Source organism: Mobula hypostoma, chromosome 13 (genome assembly GCF_963921235.1).
Source record: "Mobula hypostoma chromosome 13, sMobHyp1.1, whole genome shotgun sequence".
Classification (NCBI taxonomy): domain Eukaryota; kingdom Metazoa; phylum Chordata; class Chondrichthyes; order Myliobatiformes; family Myliobatidae; genus Mobula; species Mobula hypostoma.
In genome coordinates, this window is record NC_086109.1 from 61,309,414 (window position 1) to 61,335,241 (window position 25,828).

The 25,828-nt window shown below is 44.6% G+C and overlaps 1 protein-coding gene across 9 annotated transcripts in view; it reads right to left on the reverse strand.

The window, feature by feature from the left end:
- Positions 1 to 2,971: 2,971 nt before the first annotated feature.
- lrrk1 (leucine-rich repeat kinase 1) overlaps positions 2,972 to 25,828 on the reverse strand; it is a 282,207-nt gene continuing 259,350 nt past the window's right edge. For 6 of the 9 annotated variants that reach the window (XM_063065800.1, XM_063065795.1, XM_063065797.1 and 3 more), the window contains 6 exons: positions 24,992 to 25,143; positions 20,532 to 20,649; positions 17,588 to 17,704; positions 12,468 to 13,264; positions 5,131 to 5,232; positions 2,975 to 3,745 (listed from right to left, as the gene is read on the reverse strand). In XM_063065800.1, coding sequence (XP_062921870.1) covers positions 3,568 to 3,745; positions 5,131 to 5,232; positions 12,468 to 13,264; positions 17,588 to 17,704; positions 20,532 to 20,649; positions 24,992 to 25,143 — 1,464 coding nt within the window. In that variant the 3' untranslated portion in view covers positions 2,975 to 3,567. Of the gene's footprint in view, positions 3,746 to 5,130; positions 5,233 to 12,467; positions 13,265 to 17,587; positions 17,705 to 20,531; positions 20,650 to 24,991; positions 25,144 to 25,828 lie in introns of all 9 variants that reach the window. The other 3 variants (XM_063065804.1, XM_063065802.1, XM_063065801.1) reach the window with 2 other exon arrangements.

Consider the following 25,828-nt stretch of genomic DNA (forward strand, 5'->3'; position numbering starts at 1 on the left):
TGGGCATGGCTTCTATCGGAAGCCTACTCACATGGACTTATACCTCAGCAACGACAGCCTCTATTACACCTCCCAACTTAGAGCGGTTCTTTCTACTTTGATTAACCATGCAAAAACTATTTTGGACCCAGAGAGTCTCCACAAAGAAATAAGATGATTACACATGACATTCAGAATGGCTACAAGGTGAAGGAAATCAGTCGGGCCCTTAAAAGGGTCAATGGAAAAACCAGGGAACTTAATGAGAAGGAAACCGTCTTCCCTATATTTCCACGGTTTCTGGAATGATCGCCAGGATCCTGAAGAAATACCGGATTAATACCATCCACAAACCCATAGGGAAGCTCAAATCACAGCTCATGTGGGCCAAAGATGACCTGGGACTCAGGTCAGCTGGTGTTTACAGGATTCCTTGTGAATGTGGAGCAGTGTATATCGGCCAGACGGGACTCACAGTGGAAACCCACATCAAGGAGCACAGGAGGTGTATCAGTTTAGGTTACCTGGAGAAATCAGTGGTAGTAGAACATTGCGTTCACAATGGCCATAGTATTGACTTCGTCGGCACAAAACTATTGTGCTGCACCAATGGCTTTTGAGACCACCTGCTGAAGGAAGCCATTGAAATAAAAGTAGAGGGAAAAAATTTTAACAAAGACGAAGGTCTCACTCTAAGTAAGAACTAGAATTCGATTGTTAACAAGATGGAGAGTGAAAACTTGATTGGATGGGACTAACCAACCAGAAAGGACGGTCTGTGGAGGTATAAATACCACCTGACTAGCTATGCCCAGATATCATTTCTGATAAAGATGGTACAGTTTGTCATCAAAACATTGGTTATAATCAATACCTGTACCTGGGAAAACATCACTGTTTTGTTGAACACTGCCTGAGAACTGCAGTCCGGCACGGGATAAGTGAGACTGGGAGTGAGATTTGCCAGCGCTGTCTCTTCCTCGTCCAGATACTTCCACTGTCTCAGCAACTGTTTCACAGAGAGTGAGGAAAGCCTTTCACACTCGCCCTTCTTGCATCTTCTGGGGGAATGCAGTGGGGTGCTTACCAGTGCTAAATCTCATTGGTGAAAAGAAATGAGCCAATCAGAGAATTGCTTTGCTCACCAATCAGCAGATCACAACCGTAGAAGCGTGGAAAATGCCTGTCCGCTCCCTTAGGTACACTGAAATTAGAAAAAGGCAGCCAATAAAATCTTCTGTTGAAATCTAATCGAAACACTCCAGGTCTGTTTTGTCAACTTGGTCTCCTTATTGGTTCCCATTACTGATACCCAACTGTATTAAACTCTCTTGGAGAACTTGAGTTCCAGCTCATAACCAATCAGAATAAAACCGACTCTTAGCTTCAGCTTACGGATGGTTACTGTGTAACGTATGATTTGGTGCAGGCAATAATCCATATTTCAGATATACTCATTTCTCACTTCCTTTTTTTTTGTCAACAGTTCTTTTTTGTTTTGTCTGGTTCTTTCATTTTCAATATGGATTAACAACCACGGCCCATCACCTATCATTTATGTCCAACTCAAACGCTGTGATCAAAGAGAAAGGGAAAGTTATGTCATCATCTTAGCTCAGGCAAAACCTGACTCTCTGCCTGTAGGTACATTAAGTGGGGCAGCGATATCTCCTGACGAAGGGTCTCGGCCTGAAACGTCGACTGCGCCTCTTCCTATAGATGCTGCTTGGCCTGCTGCGTTCACCAGCAACTTTGATGTGTGTTGCTTGAATTTCCAGCATCTGCAGAATTCCTGTTGTTTGCATTTAAATTCACTACTGCGAAGCCTCTTCTGGTGATGCCTACACCGAAGAAGTTTAGATCCTCTCTTCGACGGGAGTTCAGTGAAACCATCTCTCACTGCTCCCCATCTGTAATTTCTTCGGCTCTTCAACTTTTCGACCACACTTTGACTCAAACTCGCTATCAAGTCCTGACGAAGGGTCTCGGCCTGAAACGTCGACTGCGCCTCTTCCTATAGATGCTGCTTGGCCTGCTGCGTTCACCAGCAACTTTGATGTGTGTTGCAGCGATATCTCAGTTGGGCTGTGGGCTACAGAAATGCCGTCAAGACCGTTTGAAAGAAAGGGTAGATTCCGAATTTTACCTCACTGAGTGCCATACCCAAATTCACAGGAATTGCTTCACTGTGTGATTAGGTTATGGGAATTGTAGTAGTTAACACTGTACTACAGTAGTGAACAGCAATAATGTGCGGGCTGGGATTGGAAATAACACTATTTCTTCAGTCCACACATCTCATTATTATTTCTTTCTTTTTGTACTTGCACAGTTTGTTGTCTTCTGCATATTGGTGGAACGCTCAAGTTAATGCGGCATTTCATTGATTCTATTATGGATTTACTGAGTATGCCCACAAAAAATGAATCTCGGGTATATAGTGATGTATATGCAAGTCGACAATAACTTTAGCTTGAACTTTGAAATGTAGAAGTGTCAACATTCATAACACGGTTGGAGCAAAATCTGAGAGAACGATGGGTAAGCAAGAGATGACGTGATCATTATCAGTTACGAGGCAGTGATGATTAAATGTTTATAACAAATAATACATTTCTTAAATTGTGCCTGTAATCCCTCAGCTGCTACTGAGCACACCCCGCCCCCCCCCGTCACTGTCCCCTGTATTGTCCGCTTAGAAACTCCCACTGCCCCGGGGGGAGGGGTGATATTGCCCACCAGGACCACTGGCGGTGCACACTCGGTGGGGAAGGGGGTGTGAGGAGGCTGTTTCCTTGCTGTCGCCCTCCATGACTTTATTCCAGTTGGGATCAGCAGATTTGGCATCTTGAATTTAAGCATCCAAGCTTCAATTCAAGATGCTCGTGAGCTCAAATTGTTCTAGTGCCTGATTTCTGACGTCTTTCTGAGTTTCACCCAATCTGCTTTTTTGAGTAGGAAATCCTCTGAGGTGCCCTTGCAGCACGGGACACAGAAGTGTGTCCTCTTTCACCCCAGTGGACCGAACATCCACCCCAGTGCCCCGCGACAGAGGAGACAAGGGATGATGGACTGTTGATTTAAGAGAAATGCACAGTGTTAGAATGTTACCAATGACTTTCACAGACATTAAAGACTCCCATCACATATAGACAAATAATTTTTAATTGTATTTATTGCATAATAAATAAATTAGGCCCTTTTAACTTTTTTTTGCAGACAAGACAACCCATATGGCTTTACATAATGAAGAACAGCAGTATCAAACTGTAAATGGAAGAAGACAGAATGGATCCTGAAATGAGAATTCAGCCTGTGTATAAACTGAAGGCTTCAATCGCTGTGCAGTTGAGTGAATTCCAACAGAAGATGGCAGATCCCTCATTGTCTTCCACTCATTATGTTAGCTACTTTGAAGAGTGTCCTGTGCTGAAGTCTCCTGTTTCCACAGGCTACATTCAAAGACAAGGACAGTGTTTTTTTTTAAAAGTCTGGTCTTTAAACTTCAGTTTAGAGATTTATTTCTGTATTTGTGTCAATGGATTCTGTGCTGTGAAGCTACGAGAGCAGCGGAGTAAGTTTATGAAGCTACCTCCGCTTGCGCATGCTGACTTCCATTCTCCCCAACTCTTCAGAGGACTGATAGAACAGCTCGAATTCCTGGGAACCCCAGCCCCTCCACAAGCACAGTCGCCATTCTCCAACGTCATCTCGAAAGCAGCAGACCACCGTGTCCTTTGCCACAACAGCAGCCTCTACCAGTGTGCTGTGGGAGACGGCAATGTGAGAGAGCAGAGTAAGCAACAGCAGTGAAATGCAAAACAACTTCAGCAAGTTTGTAAATTTTCCATTTTCCAGCTCCAAGCCTTAAAGTTATTGCTCCATGTAGTGAAGGGCTGCTAAATATATGTCGGTTTCATAATAGGGTTTGTTTTTCTCACAATATCTGATCAAGTGCAAGCTAAGTTAAACATCAGAGGAAACAATCAATCTGCTGGAGGAACTCGGTGGGTCAAGTAGAATCTGTGGGAGGAAAGGAATTGTTGACATCTTGAGTTCTGGCATTAAACACTGACAATCCCTTTACACCCAGAGATGCTTCTTGACCTGCTGAGTTCTCAGCGTTGATTTGTTGCTCCAGATTCCAGCATCTGCAATCTTTTATCTCTTGAGACATCAGAAGCAGTGGGTTTAAGGCACAATAATCACATTAAAGGGACATGGAATGGATCAAGTGATTATGAGTCTATTAGTTTCAAGATAATTATGAAGAAAGATAGCACTGGTACTGGGGTTATGATTCAAAATTGGAGAAAGGCCACTAAGATACCAGTTTCTGAACAGCATTAAATCTGATTGAATAACATAGCACAGGGACACTTTGACAGATTTAAAAACTAGGAAATATATTAGAAAGTTCTGATTTTATAAACATGGTTAAGTTGCTAATCCAACCCAATAAAACACATTCCTTCTGTGCAGTTGATGCATTGGTCTCCAGTTTTAGGTAACTTGGGCATGGAAATCGAGATGATTTTTTAAATTTCTGTTTTGCTCTACTTATTTTAAATTAACTATTTAATATACATATATATAGACATAGACATAGAACAGTACAGCACAGTACAGGCCCTTCGGCCCACAATGTTGTGCCAACCCTCAAACCCTGCCTCCCATATAACCCCCCACCTTAGATTCCTCCATATACCTGTCTAGTAGTCTCTTAAACTTCACTAGTGTAGCTGCCTCCATCACTGACTCAAGCAGTGCATTCCACGCACCAACCACTCTCTGAGTAAAAAACCTTCCTCTAATATCCCCCTTGAACTTCCCACCCCTTACCTTAAAGCCATGTCCTCTTGTATTGAGCAGTGGTGCCCTGGGGAAGAGGCACTGGCTATCCACTCTATCTATTCCTCTTATTATCTTGTACACCTCTATCATGTCTCCTCTCATCCTCCTTCTCTCCAAAGAGTAAAGCCCTAGCTCCTAGCTATAAAGCCCTAGCTATATACTTACTGTAATTTAGTTGTTTTTCTATATCTATCATGTATTGCAATGTACTACTGCTGCTAAGTTAGCAAATTCCACGACATATGCCGGTGACATTAAACCCGAGTCTGATACATCTCAGTTGTTGCACTCTCTCACCTCTCCTCGGTAACCGATCCAGCCTTCAGCACAGCCACCACCTTGCCTTGTTCCCAGCCGCCCTGGTTTTGAATTTCAATCACAACGATGTCACCACCATGCCTGCAAATAGACGGACAAAGCATTAACCGACCCGTGAATGCCGGTGCTGAGGACAGAGGGAGAGAGCAGGACTTTTGCTCTGCAGTCATTCTATAACTGTTCAATACACATTTAATACTTGTTTGATCCTGAGGTGCCAGGCATCTGCACCAGCGGTGCGTCCCAGGTTTTGCCAGTCAGTTTACAATTGACACTCGTGCGTTACGAAGTTGTGCTTTGTTTGTCCTTTGTGAACATTTGCAGTTTTGTACTTTTTCAAAAATTAAGCCTTGTCTTTACATTCAGTTACCCATCACAGTGCAAACAAAAGCAGAAAGTGATAGTAATCGTGAATTCAATGAACAGTGGGAAAATGAGTTCTTGTTTATAGTGGGTCCGTCAGGAAAATCGTTGTGCATTGTTTGTGAAAACACTTTCTCACATAATAAAAGACATGATCTTAACAGACACTATAAAACACAACATCAGACTGAAATAGAAGGAAAACTGAAGCTAGTGCTTGGGTCTGAGTTACGGAAAGAATATGTGATTAAGAAAAAGGAAGAAATCGAAAGAAGACAAAATATATTTGTTAACAGAAGTTGTGAAAGTTTGGCGATGACAGAAGCGTCCAATGAAATTGCTTTAGCGTTGGCCAAAAAATGGAAGTCTTTCTCTGACGGAGAAGAAATCGTTAAGCCTTGTCTCCAAATATTTGCAAGATGCCTTGGTGATAAAAATATCGAAAGGAAAGTAGACGAAATTGCTCTGTCAAAGCAAACAGTTACGAGACGCAGCGAAGAACTCTGTCAGGATGTATCTGAGCAACCGAAAGGCCTTGTACTTTCTTTCCTTTAGCTTTGGACAAATCTGCTGACATATGTGATGTAGCCCAGTTAAGCATTTTTATAAGAGGAATTATGATAATTTTAGCGTCTTTAAAGAACTTATTGGTCTTCAGTCGCTTCATGGAAAAACAAGAGGATCAGACATATTTGACAAAGTAAAATCATGCCTAGAAAATCTACAACTAGATTCTAGTAAACTCATCGGTGTTTGTACTGACGGACCGTTGTCAATGATAGGTAAAGCTGCTGGGACTACAACTTTGCTTGAAAACTTTTTAGGTCGTACTCTACTAAAATATCACTACATTATACACCAAGAGTCACTGTGTGGAAAAACTTTATTTGCAGCATGTTATCTTACTGGTTGTGAAATATGTGAATAAAATTAGAGCAAGAGGATTAAACAGACGAGAATTCAGAAAATATTGTGAAATGCTAGATTTGGAATATGGTGATCTCATCCATTGTGAGGTGTGCTGGCTTTCGAGAGGACAGGTTCTGAGTAGCTTTTGGAAACTGAAAAATACCGTTCATAATTTTCTAGAACAGAAAGATGAGCTGCCTGGGGAAAGAGTCCTTTTATGTGATAACAATTGGCTATTTGATTTAGCATTTTTAGTTGATGTTACCAGCCATCTCAATGCATTCAAGATGAAATTAAAACTGTTCACCTCTCAGTTAGAAAATGAGGATTTGAGCCAGTTTCCACACTTAAAAGAGCAGAGTGAATGTGCTGAAGATAATGGCAATTTTACAAAATATATTGAAAAAATCAGGTTATTGAGAGAGTCATTTGAAAGTCATTTTTGTGATTTTGCTAAAGAAGAAGACCGCATAACTTGCATTTACGAGGGGTGATTGATAAGTTCGTGGCCTATGGTAGAAGGAGTTGAGTTATACAGCTCTTGTTACATGCACGTGCAGTTCAACTCTTTGAGTGATTATGCAGAAAGTTTGAAGTTAATAACTCATCTGCATCTACCTTAGGCCACGAACTTATCAATCACCCCTGCTGTGGACACTTTCTGGAGGTCCAAGATCCGTATGCTTCACAACCGCTGGATTAAGTGTGTAAATGTAGGAGGGAACTATGTTCAAAAATAAATGTGCTAGGTTTTCTAAAATTGACCCCTTCTACCTTAGGCCATGAACTTATTAATCACCCCTTGTATAAACCCTTTTTCACTTAATGAACCCAAAAAATCATGAAGATGCCTAAAAACATACAAATGGAAGTTATTGACTTGAAACAAATTCATTATTGAACATGAAATTTGATGAGCTTCCCTCAGTCCCAAATGCTTCTGACATGATTAATTTCTGGCGATCATTACCCTGTGAACATTTTCCAGAACTAAGAAAATTTGCCAAAGTTATATCTGTCATTTTGGAACGATGTACAGATGTGAACAAGCATTTTCAGCCATGAAATTGATTAAAGACAAAACAAGGTCACGACTGACTGATTCGAATTTGAAGAATTCTCTGCAGCTCTCAATAACTAATTTAACTCCAAACATTAAAAGCTTAGTGAAATCAAAACAGACTCAAAAGTCTCATTAAGGTAAGTAATGTTTATCTTGGTTTTAGATTTAATCAATATATCATGTAAAAATGCTAAACAGGTCTATATTAACATATTTTTACAAGAATTGAATGGGGGTTCAAGAGTTGTATGGCGCATCTGAACACGTGCGTGAAAAAATTGACGCATGGAATGTAAAAGGTTGGCCACCCCTGGTGTCAGGAGTGCAAGGAGCTGCTGGAATTACAAGCGTCAGGAGTGGTCGTGCAAGAGGAGAGCGGTGGCAGGAGGCTTGCTTCGTAGTTTTGGGGGTGAAGGAGAGCTAGTGGTGGGAGACAGCTGCGTGTGAATGCATGACATCTAAAACTTTGACAAACTTCTATAGATGTGTAGTAAAGTATATTCATACCCTGGTATGAAAACAGCAATGCCCTTGAATAGAAAATCCCACAAATAGTAGTGGATACTGCCCAGTTCATCACGGTTAAAGCCCTCCCAACAACTGAGCACATCTACATGAAACACTGTCAGAGGAAAGCAGCGTCCATCTTCAGGGACCCCCACCACCCAGGACATGCTGTCTTCTCACTGCTGCCATCAGCAAGATACAGGAGCCTCAGGACCCACATCGCCAAGTTTAGAAGCAGTTATTACCCCTCAGCCATCAGGCATTTGAAGCAAAGGGGATAACTTCACTCAACTTCACTTGCCTCATCATCGAAATGTTCCCACAACCTATGGACCCACTTTCAACGACTCTTCATTTCATGTTCTCAATATTTCTTGTTTGTTTGTTTATTTATTTATTTATTATTCTTTCTTTCTGTATTTACATAGTTTGTTGTCTTTTGCACTCTGGTTGGACACCTAAGTCGGTGTGGTCTTCCATTGATTCTATTATGGTTATTATTCTATAATGGATTTTCTGAGTATGCCTGCAGGAAAATAAATCTCAGGGTTGTGTATGGTGACGTATGTACTTTGAACTTTGAAGTGTTCTCTTGCATTTCTTGTACTCCTCAGGTACCTCATTTGCCTATACCTGCTACACAACTTCTTTTTCTTATCTGGGGCCTCAATATCTCTTGAAAGCGTGTTTTTCTTGCCTTTTATTCTGACAGGAACATATGAATTCTGTACTCTCAAAATTTCACTTTTGAAGGCCTCCCACTTACTAAGCACACCTTTGCCAGAAAACAATCCATCCTAATCCACACTTGCCAATCCTTTCTGAACCCATCAAAATTGGCCCTTCTCCAATATAGAATCTCAACCCATGGACTAGACCAATCCTTTTCCATATTCACCTTGAAACTAATTGCATTATGGTCACTAGATGCAAAGTGATCCCCAACATAAACTTCTGTCACCTGCCCTGCTCATTCCCTAACAGGAGATCTAGTATCACACTCTCTCTCACTGGGACCTCTATGTACTGATTAAGGAAACTTTCCTGAACACATCTGACGAACTCTTTCCCATTCAGCCCTTTTACAGTATGGGAGTCTCAGTCAATTTGTGGAAACCTATTATCACGACCTTGTGTTTCTTGCAACAGTTTGCGATCTCTCTACAAATTTGCTTCTCTAAGTCATGGACTGCTGGGTGGCCTATAATATAATACCATTAATGCGGTCATACCTTTCTTATTCCTCAGTTCCACCCAAACAGCCTCAGTAGACGAGCTCTCCAGTCTGTCCTGACTGGGCGCTGGCGTGACATTTTCCCTGACTAGTAATGACACCCTTCCTCCTTTAATCCCTCCCACTCTGTCATGTCTAAAACAATAGAACCCCAGAATATTAAACTGCCAGTCCTGCTCCTCCTGCAACCAAGTTTCAATAATGGCTACAATGTCATAATTCCACATGCTGATCCATGTCCTCAGCTCATCCGTCTTTCCTGCAATATTCCTTGCATTGAAATATACTCAGCTCAGAACATCAGTCCCACCATCCTTGACCTTTTGATTCCTGGCTATGTATGTAGGCTTAACAACACCTTTCTCCAAAACCATTCCACTAACTGTTCCCATCCCCCTGCAGCTCCAGTTTTACCTCACCCCACACCCCTCCCTATGCAGCACTGGCAAACATTCCTGCCAGGATATTAATCCCACCCAGTTCAGGTGCCAACCGTCTCTTCTGTACAGGTCCCACCTTCGCTGGAAAAGAGTTCAATGATCCATAAATCTGAAGCCCTCCCTCCTCCACCAACTCCTTAGCCACGTATTAAACTGCATAATCTTCCTATTTCTGTCCTCACTGGCACTTGACATGGGTAGCAGTTCTGAGATCACAATCCTGGCAGTCCTGTTCTTTAACATATCACCTAACTCCCTGAATTCTCTTTGCAGGACCCTGGGACCTTGGTACCCCGGCTACCCATGCCATTGGCACCTACACGGACCTCGACCTCTGGCGGCTCACCCTCCCACTTTAGACCGCTGTGGACTTGATCTGAGCCAACACCCAGGAGGTAACAAACCATCCCGGAATCTCGCTCTCGTCCACAGAACCTCCCTTCTGTTCCCCTAAACGACGAATCCCCTAACACTGCAGCTTGCCTGTTCTCTCCCTTCCCTTCTGAGCTACAGAGACAGACACCTGACCTCTGAGGCTTTCCTCTGCTGGGTCAACTCCTCTAACAGGTATACCTGTTGTTGAGAGCAATGGGAACGGGAACGGGGGGGGCTCTGCCCATCTCCTTTCCCCCTCCTTATGGTCACCCAGTTAACTACGTCTTGCACCTTGGGTGTAACTACTTCCCTCTATGTCCTGTTTAATACCCCCTCAGCCTCCCGAACGACCCAGTTTCAGCTCCAGCTCCTTTGCACAGCCTGTTAGAAGCTGCTGCTGGATGCACTTTTCGCTGGTTACCCAAGTCACTACTTTGCTTCTTCATTCCAACCTTGGAGATCTATAAACTTCCCCAAAAGCCAAGTGAAAATCAAATTATTGAAATGAAAGAAAGACAATGCAGGAAACACTCAGTAGGTCTGGCAGTATTGTGAAAAGTGCAACTGAGTTCACTTTTCATATTTTTAAACTCTGACCACCACTTCTCTTTCCACAGATGCGGGATAATTTGCTGAAGACTTCCCACATCTTCCTATTTCATCCTACGAGCCGAACCCCGTTGACGTTTAGTTTAATTACCAAGTACAGAGCAGCACTAGAGTACAGTAAAGAAACAGGCCCTTTGACCCATCTAGTCTACATCTAACCATTTAAACTGCCTCAACCCATCAACCTGCACCGGGACAATAGCCCTCGATACCACTATCATCCATGTACCGTACCTATCCGAACTTCTTTTAAACACTGAAATCGAGCTTGCATGCACCACTTGTGCCAACAGCTCATTCCACCCTCTCAGGGCCCTCTGAGTGAAGAAGTTTCCCCTCATGTTCCCCTTAGATAGAAATGATCAGCTCATCAAAGTAACACACATCAAAGTTGCTGGTGAACGCAGCAGGCCAGGCAGCATCTCTAGGAAGAGGTACAGTCAACGTTTCGGGCCGAGACCCTTCGTCAGGACTAACTGAAAGAAGAGCTAGTAAGAAATTTGAAAGTGGGAGGGGGAGGGGGAGATCCAAAATGATAGGAGAAGACAGGAGGGGGAGGGATGGAGCCAAGAGCTGGACAGGTGATTGGCAAAAAGGATATGAGAGAATCATGGGACAGGAGGCCCAGGGAGAAGGAAAAGGGGGAGGGGGGGAAAAGCCAGAGGATGAGCAAGGGGTATAGTCAGAGGGACAGAGGGAGAAAAAGGAGAGTGAGAGAAAGAATGTGTGTATATAAATAAATAATGGATGGGGTATGAGGGGGAGGTGGGGCATTAGCAGAAGTTAGAGAAGTTGATGTTCATGCCATCAGGTTGGAGGCTACCCAGACGGAATATAAGGTGTTGTTCCTCCAGCCTGAGTGTGGCTTCATCTTTACAGTCGAGGAGGCCGTGGATAGACATGTCAGAATGGGAATGGGATGTGGAATTAAAATGTGTGGCCACTGGGAGATCCTGCTTTCTCTGGCGGACGGAGCGTAAGTGTTCAGCAAAACAATCTCCCGGTCTGTGTCGGGTCTCGCCAATATAAAGAAGGCCACATCGGGAGCACCGGACGCAGTATATCACCCCAGCCGACTCACAGGTGAAGTGTCGCCTCACCTGGAAGGACTGTCTGGGGTCCTGAATGGTGGTGAGGGAGGAAGTGTAAGGGCATGTGTAGCACTTGTTCCGCTTACAAGGATAAGTGCCAGGAGGGAGATCAGTGGGGAGGGATGGGGGGGACAAATGGACAAGGGAGTTGCGTAGGAACGATCCCTGCGGAAAGCGGGTGGGGGGGGGAGGGAAAGATGTGCTTAGTGGTGGGATCCCGTTGGAGGTGGCGGAAGTTACGGAGAATAATATGTTGGACCCGGAGGCTGGTGGGGTGGTAGGTGAGGACCAGGGGAACCCTATTCCTAGTGGGGTGGCGGGAGGATGGGGTGAGAGCAGATGTGCGTGAAATGGGGGAGATGTCTTTGAGAGCAGAGTCGATGGTGGAGGAAGGGAAGCCCCTTTCTTTAAAAAAGGAGGACGTCTCCCTTGTCCTGGAATGAAAAGCCTCATCCTGAGAGCAGATGCGGCGGAGACGGAGGAATTGCGAGAAGTGAAAAGCAATGTTTTGTTTTACCTCAATTACACAAAAGAGGATTTAATAGAAGCCATTGGTATATCTCCACTTAGAGGACTTTAACTAAAGTAACGATTAATTCATTGATACACTAGAAATGAAGAAACCTGCGTATTCACCACCCTGCATGGTTTAACTGTTTGTAACTATTCACCAACCCTGCACTGATATCAGGAGTGATTTTGGCTTTGGAAAGCGTGAAGCTCACCTTGGTATCCATAACGTGTCCTTCACTGGGAGGACCTTTACAGCTTGTAGGTGCTTGGGATTATCTGCAGCTGGGGAGACATCTTCAGGCGCACCAACCTTGTCTGGATCTTCGTAGTTCAGAGAAGTGGGAGCACTCGTTGGGCTGGTGGAGGAGACTAGCAAACTGATGTTCCTGTCGGAGGAGCAGGAAGAGCTGGAGGACAAGGAACAGTAATCGGTCATGGAGTCGCAATGTCTTATTATCTGAGTGCCAACGTCGTCATGGAAAATAATGCTGACGTCGCTGGAGTTGGTTTCACTCGTGTCCTTGGGTGTGATGGCAATGCTCGCTGTGGCACTAACAGGCTGCTTGATGGGGAACACATCTCTCAATGGATTACTGTCACTGCAGGCATAGTGAGCACAGATCTGATAGGCACGGTACATCACTAACGTACTTGTCTTGTCATCCAGACACCACATGGTCTCTTCTCCATTGGAGCCCAGGTTACACGCCATTGAGACGACCTGCGAAGGCGGCTGGTACGGTTCCAGTCGGCGAATGATTTCCGTAGTTAGCGTGTCGATGATCAGAACCCCGGGACCGTTGCTGTACCACACCTCCGATTTGTTGTTCACCGCTATCATGTCAGCCACGGGGTATGCATTCTGCCGCGGGTCGCTGTCGGGAATTTTGAACTGGAAGTTGTTTGCAGAACGCGAGCACAGATAGGACCAGTCCTTGGGAATTTCACTGGCTAATGAGTAGACTGCGACCAGTCCATCAGCCATGCCAGCCAGCATTATTGGACATTTCTGTGGAAAGACGGGCAGTGGTTAGAATACGACTCCGATAATTGAGCCTTACCTTACATCATGAAAATGACACAAGACCAATCTTCCTGGGCGGCTGATCTGGTGTGGGAGTACCTGTTGCAAAGCTTGGCTCATCAGTTGGTTGGATTCCTGAAGGAAACTGAACATACGACCGTAGGGTTTTGTCAATAAAACTTGCAGGAGTCGTTTTATTTGTTTAACGAATAAATTTGCTTGTACTTGGCGGATTCAATTGGGTATTTTAAGAGACTCTTAGATAGGTACATGGAGCTTAGAAAAACAGAGGGCTATGTGGTAGGGAAAATCTAGGTTACATGGTCTGCACAACATTGTGGGCTAAAGGGCCTTGTAATGTGCTGAAGATTTCTATGTTTCTAACAAAAGCCGCAGCCCTTTACTTCCATTATGAACAAACCAGAAACAGTCACCTTACACTGACATCATTATGTCATCCACCATCTCTTAAAATGAACACAACTTGATGACGGTGTTGGTGGATTATGTAGAAGAGTTTCCATTCTGAACAATGTGTGTCATCTGTCACCCATGACATTATCCTAGAATACCATCCACATCTGAGACAGTTTCTCTGCTGTGCCCAGTCAGACTCGGCACAGGAGGATAGCAGTCAGCACAGTTGATTTGTGGTGCTAGCAACCACCGACTGGCGTTTAGTGCCCTCTGCTGTCTGTAAGGAGTCTGCAAGTTCTTCCCGTGACTGTGTGGGTTTCCTCTAGGCGCTTGGGTTTCCTCCCACATTCCAGGCGCGTACGGATTAGTGGATTCTGGGCACGCTGCGTGGCTGCTGGAAGCGCGGCGACACTCGCGAGCTGCCCCCAGCACAATCGTCCGACTGCATTGGTCACCGACACAAAACGACGATCCTCAATGCAGCTGGTCCAGGAGAAATCCAACGGACAGTGCTATGTCCTGGAACACACGAGCACATGCCAGAGAACACTGCCATCCTTTGGTGGAAGAATGCTTAACATAAAATTCCCCATCAAAGTGACATTTATATTCTTTACCGTCCACTGGCACTGTGCTGTAAGTTACGAGGGGAAGAGTTAATTGATGACAAATTATGCGTCCTCCTTCCATAGTCTCCAACAATACAGGTGTCATCTCCTGGTCACGTCACCGTTCTGCTCCTGTCAACTGTTTTTGCAACCTGAATGAGCTGCAATTTGGAATTGCGGCTGTAAACAAGGCTCTCATTCAGGGACCAACAGTCCTTCCAGGTGAGGCAACACTTCACCTGCGAATCTGCTGGAGTCGTCTACTGTATCAGGTGCTCCCGATGCGGCCTTCTTATGTTCAACATAAACTGGGGGACTGCTTTGTGAAGCACCTCTGCTTCATCTGCCAAACCAGAATTTCCCGGTGGCCAGTCATTTTAATTCTTATCCCCATCACTGTTCCAGCATGTCAGTCTATGGCCTCTTCTTCTGCCATGAAGAGGCCACTCTCAGCATGGAGGAACAACACCTCATATTCCATCTAGGTAGCCTCCAACCTGATGGCATGAACATCGAATTTTCCTTCCAGTAATTTTTTAATTCTCTTTTTCTTTCCCCCTCCCTCCTCCTCCTACTTCCCACTTTGACCTCTTACCTCTTCTCCTCACCTACCTACCACCTCCCCTGGTGCCACTCCTTCTCCTGTTTCTCCCATCATCCACTCTCCTTTCCTACCAGATTCCTTCTCCTCTAGCCCTCTACCTTTCCCACCCACTCAGCTTCACTTATCACCTTCCAGCTTTCCCTCCTCCCCCCCCCCGCACCCGCCGCCACCTTTTTATTTCCAGTCCTCATGAAGGGTCTCAGCCTGAAACCTCAGCTGTTTATCCATTTCCACAGTTGCCGCCTGAGGCGCTGAGTTCCTCCAGCGATTTGTGTGTGTTGCTCTGGAGTTAGATTATCTGCAGAATCTCTTGTGCTTAGGCTCCCACCCGGCAGAGGATAGCTGCCACCCACAGCAACCGGCAAATTCATCTGCTGCGCTCGTGAACACTCGTTTGTACCTACAGGCTCTATAGGAGTCAGCCGTTCATACGCTGAGGAGGACCTGTACCCAGAGGTCACACTGGGAATTCCAGTGACCAACCCCACCTCACCCCCAGGGTTGACTACCCCTTTCATGAACAGGAACTTCTGAAGTATACAGAACTGTGGCAGGAGATCCATTTGAAATGAAATGGCTAGGTTCAACAAGGGCTAGGGAACAGGGAAGGAATGCTTTTCATTTGTCATCTAATAACATTTTTAATGCATTTCTCCTGATTAAATTACAGACTTTGAGAGTAGAATTGCAGCAGGATTAGAAAAATATTACATGCTCATCTGGATGTGGCTTAATTGTTGACATATGGATCTTGAATTACAGCTGGCATCCTCTTATCTCCTGCCAGAAGAACAATGTTGGAAAAACAGTGTCTGTGCACATTATACTCAGGCTCTTTGCTGGTTCGGCTTCTCATCTTGCTGAAGTTGCAAGGAATGTTTGGGAGGCTGAGAGTCTATCACTGAGTCAGAATCATCTAGCATATGCCAAACACCTTCCACCTATTCATACAAAACTTACTTTCCTGTGTCCAGCATTGCTCCACACTCACCCTCATTCATACTCACTGGGAGACGGCATTAGGATTTCCAGGAAGATAATTCAATGGGTTATTTGGAAGACTGGTTCGATTGTTCAGAAATGGAATGCATCTCAGACGTTCATTATTGACTTTAGGAGGAGGAAACCAGAGGTCTAAGAGTCAGTCCTCATCAGAGGATCAGAGGGGAGAGGGTCAGCAACTTTAAATTCCTCTGTGTTATCATTACAGAAGACCTGCCCTGGGTCCAGTACGTAAGAGCAATTATGAAGAAGGCAAGGCAGTGCCTCTACTTCCTTACAACACACACCGAATGCTGGAGGAACTCAGCAGGCCAGGCAGCATCTATAGAGAAGTTCATGAGTCCTGATGAAGGGTCTCGGCCCAAAATGTCACTTGTTTGTTCTTTTCCATTGATGCTGCCTGGCCTGCCGAGTTCCTCCAGCATTTGGTGTGTTGCTTGGATTTCCAGCATCTGCAGATTTTCTCGTCTTCCTCTACTTCCTTGACAGTTTGTGAAGATTTGGCATGACATCTAAAACTTTGACAGTCTCCTATAGATGTGTGGTGGAGAATATATTGACCGTCTGCATCATAGCCTGGTATGGAAACACCAATGCCCTTGAACGGAAAATCCTACAAAATGTAGTGTTTTACTGCTCAGTCCATAACGGGTAAAGCCCTCCTCACCATTGAGCATATCTACATGAAACACTGTTGAAGGAAAGCAGCACTGACATCAGCGACCCCTACCACCCAGAACATGATCTCTTCTCACTGCTGCCATCAGGAAGGTGGTACAGGAGCCTCAGGACTCTCACCACCAGGTTCAAGAACAGTTATTACCCCTCAGCCATCAGGCTCTTGAACCAAAGTGGACAACTTCACTCAACCTCACTTGCCCCATCATTGAAATGTTGCCACAATGTATGGACTCACATTCAATGACTCTTCTCGATATTTATTGCTTTGAACATTGATGGGCCTGAAGAGAGATCTGTAGAGCACACAGAGCACTGGAAGACCCTTCAGGTCATGATGTTGTGTTAAACTAATAATGCCCAATGAAACTAACCCCCTTCCACCTGTAGATGGTCCACATCCCTCCATTCTCTGCATATTCATGTGCTTATCTAAAAGCAGCTTAAATACCTACCAAAATGCCTTTAGAGGAACATTGGCAGGAGGAGGCAGAGTGGAATGGAGGTAGGTTTGGATCCCTCCACAGTCAGACTCACCTTCTTATGTGTACTTTGTGATGGAAGACAACATTGCAACCCCATCAGAGAGCCGACATTGGCATTGCAAGTGAGTGCCGGCGTTTCCACGTCGGATCTCCCCACTGAGATTCAGTTAGCTGGCCTCTACACGTCAGAGTGTCAGTTCCACCCCGGGCATAAGTCACCTAGTGCAGCTCGGAGCTAATTCTGCGTCAGGGCACTGCTCCATTCTGGGCCACTCTGGTGCCCAATTGGAGGGCACCAATGCCAGTGAATCCTCACTTACATTCGTACCATCCCTGAAACAAATCTCCTCATCTCAATCTCCAATTACCCCCTCCCTCCCCAATCACCCACACACCCCACAACCTGCCCGATGTGATGAGCAGAGTAGCAGTGGGGGGGGGGGCGGGGGTGGGAGGAAGACTACTGGCAGATTATTGATGCTGTTCCTGGGATAATGTTTTTCATTGCTGTTACCTGGTTTCCACGTGATACTGGCAGGAAACAAGTGACGACGGCAGGAACATCCAGGACCAGGAGGGGCACATTTAAGGGACACATCCCTTTAAGACTGTATACATGAATTTTATGATCCTATTAAAAAAAAGCACAAGAGAATTAAGCAGGAGCATATTGCAGAATGAACAGACAACAATGGTAGCAAAGGCAAAATTAATTGACCAATGTAATGTATGAGCACATTTATTTTTCAACATAAACCCCTCCTCCATTTACACACTTAGTCCAGCGCTCGTGGAGCATACGGATCTTAGACCTCCAGAAAGTGCCCACGGCAGGGGTGATTGATAAGTTCGTGGCCTAAGGTAGAAGGAGATGAGTTATACAGCTCTCATTAAATGCACATGCAGTTCAACCCTTTGAGTGATTATGCAGAAAGTTTGAAGTTAATAACTCATCTCCTTCTACCGTAGGCCATGAACTTATTAATCACCCTTGCTGCGGACACTTTCTGCAACTGTTGAGCATCCTTCGTTGATTCAAGTTTGGTTTAGAATTGCCACTTTGCCTGTGAGGTGACTTCCCAGAGATCGTACCGGGATCTCTTGTAACTTTCCTACTTGAAAGCCTCTGATCTGGCCCTCTGCAGGTTGCAGATCTCATGGTTCATCCGGAGTGTCTGGTTGGGGAAGACACTGAATGATATTGTGGGGACACACTCGTAAACAACTGTTTTAGTATGCCTGTGACAACCATGGTGTATTGAGATCCACAGATGAGTCCTTGCACACGGCTCTTGTCCACCAACTTGAAGAAATCCTGTAGCCGCTCCTCTGCCTCCCATGACCATCTCTTAGCTGTCCTTATCTCTGGAGCTTTGCTCCTTAGCCTCTGCCTGTATCCAGGTAGAAGGAGGACTGCCAAGTGATCAGAACCCTGATTCCTTAGCTGAGAATAAGTGTTAGGTGTAATCATCAGATTTCTTTGTCCACAGATTATCCAGTCTCAGGAGCTTTCAAAGAGCAACTGTTAAGTATCTAAAGAGGATTCCCTCACAATTACCTATGTCAGTGCTGTGGGGTATCGCAAGGATGGTGATGGACATAGCTTAACAAATATGATACCGCCTACAGGCCTTGAGGAACGGCACTTCTGTTCCAGATCTCAATGAAGAGAAACCTGCAGGTTGCCTGGTCCTGACGAAGGGTCTCGGCCTGAAACGTCGACTGCGCCTCTTCCTATAGATGTTGCCTGGCCTGCTGCGTTCACCAGCAACTTTGATGTGTGTTGCTTGAATTTCCAGCATCTGCAGAATTCCTGTTGGTTGCCTGACCGGGTGCGATTTGCTTATCTAAGTCCTGGATTTATTTTTCTTATGCTCTTTCAAAATGTCTGACAAAAACTAGGTGGCTTTGCTTGCCCATATCAGAGGGGAGTTGAGGGCAAACTATGTTGTGCACAGGTCTGCTGTCCTGAAGGACATCAGTGAACCAAGTGAGCTTTCATAACCATCCACTGGTTACGAGGTCACCATTAAGAAGAACAGCGATTTCTACCCCTATTTAAAGATCTGAATAAATTCCTTTTTCTGGCAAGGTGGATTTGGACAGTTCCAGAATATTACCGCAAGACACTGGATTATTTATCCAGTAACATAACCACCACATTACCATTCCCAAGGCAGTTCCTAATTTGCTGGAAACATTGGTTGAGAGCCTGAGATATTGCCTCAGTTCTGACGTTCAATTCAGGGAAATCTGAGCTTTGGCTGGGTGCCAAATGGAAAATAATTTACAGAACTGAAGAGTCATATTTGTAACAGGACTTGGAATCCACCTACAAATGCTTATATATCAACCAACTTTAAAAGCTTTAAACTTGGTAAAGTCAATGGCAACTTTATTTAAAATCTCAGCAGTGGAGCATGATGACAGTTGCAGTACGAGGGAGGCTCTTCTCTTCAACACCACCAGATGATGATGGCTCCAGAGCAAGAGGATTAGAACAGCAGCAGGTTGCTGAGAAGTTTGATTCTCGTGTGGGGAAGTTCTGGAGCTGAAGCTGAACAGTTATCAGCCTTCGCATTTGGAAATCCTTGTATCTTCTTCAGTACCACTGCACACTGAGAGGCTTTTTTAGGCGAAGGGCAGAATTTCATCTTGTTCTTCCATTTCAGATCTCTCCTTCTCCCTCACCGAGCGTAGGAGGCACAAACTGAGCCAGCTCTGCTCCTGACAGGACATTGTAAAGCAGGGACTCCTACCCCGGGGTCTATGGACCCCATGGTACTTGTCCTGGTCCATGGCATTAAAAAGGTTGGGAACCCCTGTCCTAAAACAAAACTCACTCTGCATTTCGAGCAACTTAGACATGCATTTAGATGTGGCAAATTTATTTCCCATGGTGGGGGATTCTAGAACAAGAAGGCACGACTTCAGGATTGAAGGATGTCCTTTTAGAACACAGATGTGGAGAAATTACTTTAGTCAGAGGGAGGTAAATCTGTGGAATTTGATGCCTCGAGTGGCTGTGGAGGCCAAGTTACTGGGTGTATTTAAGGCAGAGACAGATAGGTTCTTGATTAGCCAGGGCATCAAAGGGAATGGGGAGAAGGCAGGGGAGTGGGGATAACTGGAAGAATTGGATCAGCCCATGACTGAAAGGCGGAGCAGACTCGATGGGCCGAATGGCCTACTTCTGCCCCTATATCTTATGGTCTTAAATACAAATACTGGGTTAATAATCCACCCATCTATAGCAATGTTTAAATATTTAAATAATGAACGTGTACAGATAAATATCATTTGTAACAGCACCAAAGCTGCAGAAAATTGAGCAGTAAATATGACAGAATGGAAATAAACCGCACACTCGCAGTGCCAAAGTGGAGTAACCGAGTACAAGCCTTTCAGCCTGTACCTGTGTTCACCTGCTGTCTCCATGACATAAGATCATCACTCACCTTCGTTGCTGTCCATAAAGCAGTCTGCAGCTTCACTTGGCAGCTTAGTCCGACACCAGGGCAACTGATGTGATCGACTTCAATCAGTCCTTTGTCGATATTCACCACACTGTAATTCCTACCAGTCATACAGAAATATAAAGCATAATTTTGATAGAAACACTCTAGCCTAAATTCTGCCAATACTTCTTCAAAGAGTGCATTAGCAGAGCAGAAATTGGGTCCAGAGAATCTGGGCTGGATTGTATCAAACACAATCAGCAGTCTGACATGCCCTCAGGAAGGAGGGACAGGAGCCTGAAGGCACACGCTTAACGATTCAGCAGCAACCTCTTCCCCTCTGCCATCCGATTTCTGAACGGATATTGAAAGCATGCACACTTCCTCACTGCTTCTTTATTTCTATTTTTGCACTACTTATTTCACTATATATTTACCGTAATTCACACTTTTTTCTCTATCATTATGTATTGCATTGTACTGCTGCTGTAAAGACAATAAATTTCACCACACACGCCAGTGATATTAAACCTGATTCTAATTCTGGCAAACAGCTTATCCCTTAGCATTGCAACACGAGGTCCAGGAGCACATTGGGAGACGGATATCAGTACTTTACACCTCCTGTGTTGCCAATGGACTTGGCATTGAGTACAGGGCCAGAGCTCACCTGTGCAGAGCTGACAGCTCCTACATCTGACCACTCGGCCTCGACAAAGCGTAGCTCTGTTCACCTGAATCAATCACCAAATAGCATCTCAAAGCCGAGGACAGTGAAGTGTTTAACCTCTTTTCTTTGTTCTACTTAAGAATAATGCTTGTAATTAATGCACCTGTTGAACGTGGTTTTAGGTAAGCTTTGGTTTTAAATTAACTTAATCATTTTGATTTATTTGTCGATGCATCAGATTGCTGGTTAGGTTTACAAGGAGCCCAAGTGTCATTAACATAAGAGATCCGGCAGATGCTGGATATCCAGAGCAATACACACGAAATGCTGGAGGAACTCAGCGGGTCAGGCTGCGTCCAAGGAAGTGAACAAACAGTCAACGTTTCGGGCCAAGACCCTTCTTCAGGACCGGAAAGGAAGGCGGGGATGGGGGGAGAAGCCAGAATAAAAAGGTGGGGGGAGAAGGAGGATAGCTGAAAAGTGATAGGTGAAGCTAGGTGTGTGGGAAAGGTAAAGGGTTGGAGAGGAAGGAATCTGATAGGAGAGCAGAGTGGACCACAGGAGAAACGGAAGGAGGAGAGGCACTGGGGGAGGTGATAGGCAGGTGAGAAGTGTCATTGATAGTCAGAAGGTTTCAGGACCCTGCAGGAGTAGCTCAGTCACTTACTCTGCTCGTTGGGACCGTGAAGGCCAGAGCCAAAGTAAACTGCTGAGATGCCAAAGATTTGTGTAGCTGGGAGGGCAGAGGTCAGAAGCAGCACCGACTGCCCTGTTTTTGTCAATTCATTCTGTGACTTATTTCCATACTTTCCTCTCCTACTCAGTGTTGGAGCCTGAACAAGACAGTTCACAAACACGGTGTCATATCCAGTTCATGAACTGCCTTATTCATGCTCCAACACTGAGCTGTTCCTTCCGGGTCCTAGAGCCTTCTGATGATCAATGACACTTCTCTACTGTCCCATGACTAAAACCATTACTTTCAGAACCTCTATAACATTGCTTCAGCAAACAATGTTATATGATCTGAGATGTTATGTTATGAGATGTTATGAGATCCAAGCATCGATTCTATGATGCCCCTCTGGTGATAATATGCCAATCTGAGAAAGATCTGTTCATCACCCGTCCAATAACCACAGAAGTACATTCCTCCAAATTCCTCGTGCTCCATTTTCATGTGTGGGACTTTACTGAAACCATTCTGAAAATCCAAATTTACCACAGCTTTTATGTAGTCAACTCATTACATACTTGAAAAAGTTCAGTAGGTTGGTCAGATCTGATTTTCTCTTTCATAGATCCGTGCTGATTCTGCTCAATCCCATCATCCTGTCCAGTGTGGTCTGTTCTAACATTCGTCATTGCAGATTCCAACATCGTCCCTATGACTAACCTTAGGCTAACAGATTTGTGGTTACCATCTTTTCCCCTCTTTCCCTCCTTTCTTAAATAGAATGGTTACCTTTGCTACCCTGCAACAGTTCCAGAATTTAAAGAATTTCGGAAGATATTAACCATGGCATCCACCATCTCTATAGCCACCTTTTTCAAAAGTCTGAGATGTACAATAGATCTCTGAACCTTAGGATTTATCAGATTTTAGTTTCATCAACTTCCCTCATACTATTATCTCATTAATCCTTCAGTTCCTCATTCTTGCTAGACCCTCGATTCTTTATGCTTCTGCTTTTATTCTTTCAGTGGTTTGTTGCTGTGAACTTTATCAGCCTCTTCCTTGGATTTGGCACTGTTAAATATTTCCTGTCAGACATGCTTGAACCATTCTCCTGTTGGGTTTCTGCGCCTTAAAGAAATAAAGATATGTTTTTCTTTATAAATGCTAACCATTGCCTGTCCATCTTCATAGCTCGCAATAAATTCTCCTCAATCAATGATAGCCATCCTTCCTTCATATATTCATAGTTTGCTTTGTTTAGATTTTAAGTCCCTCTTTTTTGGAATGAATTACATCATTTTCATACTCAACGTAAAGTTTCATTAGATTTCTCTCAGCAAAACCAATTCTGACGAGTTTACTGAGAGTTCTTCAACCTGAAATATTAAATCTATTTCCTTTTTGACAGATGTTGCTTAAAATAGAGTATTATTTTCCCTAGCTGGGAAGAATGAGTTTAGTGCCAATATCAGGAATGTCAATCAAAACTACTGAAGCTGGAACCAGAATCAGAGAATCACAGAGATATACAGCATGGAATCAGGCCTTTCGGCCCATTTAAAGCATGCTGGCCAGGTTGCCTACCTGAGTTAGTCCCACTTACCTACATTTAGCCCAGATCCTCTAATCCTTTCCTAACTATGAATTTGTCTAAATGTCTTTTAAATGTTGTAATGGTGTCTGCCTCTGCAGCTTATTCTATATATCCACTTCTCTCTGTGTGGAAAAAGTTATCCCTCAAATCCCGCGTAAAATTTTCCCTCTCACCTTAAGCCTATTCTTTCTAGTTTAGACTCCTCTACTCTGGGAAACAGATTGCGACCATCCACCTTATCTATGTACCTCATTGTTTTACAAAAAGTCACAGAGAATCCAGTCTCTCCTTATTAACTCAAGCCCCCTAGTCCTGGTATCTTTTCTACTCTGTTCCTGGCTTGCTGACGTCCTTCTGAAGGTAAGCCACAGAATGCTGGAAATGCTCAGTGGGTCCGGCCAAGCGCACTGGATGAGAACAGGGTTAATGCAACGCCCTCCAGTACCAGCGACCTGGGTTCAATTCCCGGCCCTGCCTGTAGGGAGTTTGTATGTTCTCCCTGTGACCGTGTGGGTTTCCTCCAGGTGCTCTGGTTTCCTCCCACAGTCCAAAGGCGTACTGGTTGGTAGGTTAATTGGTCATTGTAAATTGTCCTGTGATTAGGCTCGGGTTAAATCGGGGGTTGCTGGGTGGCATGGCTCGAAGGGCCAGTAGGGCCTACTCAACAACAGAAATTAACATTTCATTTTGAAGAACCTTCACTGGCATTTCGGGAGTGCCCAGTGGTTTACCCATGTTAACACACCCTAAACCCAGCCTTACTGAGGTTTGGAGCATCTGCAATATTTGTTAAACACCCTTCTATCCAAAGAGGGATGAGCATGAAGCAAGAGGAGGAACAATATGGCTGCACACCATGCTGGAGATGATCAGAGGCTCCCACACGCTGAGAGTGTCAGTAAGGTATGGTGGTGGCCCAGGGGATGAGTTACTGCCTGCAAAATGCACTTCAGTCACTTGTCTCTGACAAAGTGTCCCAAACTCAAGGAAGACTCTGGCTTCGGACACATGGGAGCACCAGACCCTCTAGGCCCTCCTCCAAGTCAGCATCCTCCTCCTCTGGAAACGTACCATCAGTCCTTCAGTGCCAATAGGTCCAAACCCTAGATCACCTTTCCCAACAGTGCAGTGGGAGGGACTTCACTAGAAGGGCTGGGCTGCTTCAAGAAGGTGCTCACCAGCACCTTCTCAAGGACAATGTGTATTAATCAGGTCAACATCTCCCAAATTCCAAACATGGAAGAAACTTAAGGTTCACCACACACATCTATCAAACCCTCAGCACCAGCTCCAGTTATTGGCCTTTCTGTGTACAGGCTCAGACCCCACTCTTACTGCCGCATTCGCGTTACATATGAGTAGGTTCCAAGGTCTTTAGAAAGAGATCAGATATGTTTATCCCAAACTTAAAGTTACTCTGTTCAGAGTGCTTGGTATGCTTGTACATGTACCAGGTGAGAGTGTGGGGGATGGGTGGTAGGGAGGCTGGGAAAGGAACAAAACACTACAAGTTGTACCTCTTGCTTCCTTCTTCATCCCAGAAAATAACTGTGTGCTCAAGGTCTTGAGAAGGACAGAATAATTCCTGTTTGCCGCACTGCAAGGTATACATGAAGACTGGAAAGCTGGGATCCTGCATCAACCTGACGGCAGAGCTTCCTCCCGGCCGCTAAAGAGGGAGACAAGGGAAGCACAGTTCAGCAGAGTTTTCTTCCTTTTGAAGGCTGCTCAAGATAAAATTATAGTCACATTATAACCTGAGACTTGCACTCTGTTTATCATCTCCCCTTACTCTGGTGTTGCAGACTGAAGAATGGAGCTGTTCTAGCTTGCTAATCACCTGGAATCCCCAAATATTATTTTAAAAAACTGCAGATGCTGAACATATAAAGTAAAACCAGAAAGTGCTGAAAACAGTCAGCAGAACAGCCGTGGAGTGAGAAACTGGTAACATTTCAGACGGAAGATCCTCCAGCAGACTTGCTGCGTGATCCCAGCATTGTCTGTTCCTCCATTTCCATCTCTACTTAAAATCTTATTTCCTGCTTTGCAACTTCTTTCTTTAAATAGGAAGGAGATAGCGAGCTTAGTGACATGGTGTCATGGCAACAACTTTTCCCTCAACGTCAACGAAACAAAGAGGTAGTCATTGGCTCCAGAAGGAGAGGTGATGGACATGCTCCTAATTACATCAAAGGTGTTGAAGTTCAAGTTTCCAGGTGTGGACATCACCAGTGGTCCAACCACGTTGATGTCAGGGCCAAAAAAGCTCATCAATGCCTCTACTTCCTCAGGAGGCTAAAGAAATTTGGCATGTCCTTGATGACCCTTATTAACTTTTATTGATATACCAT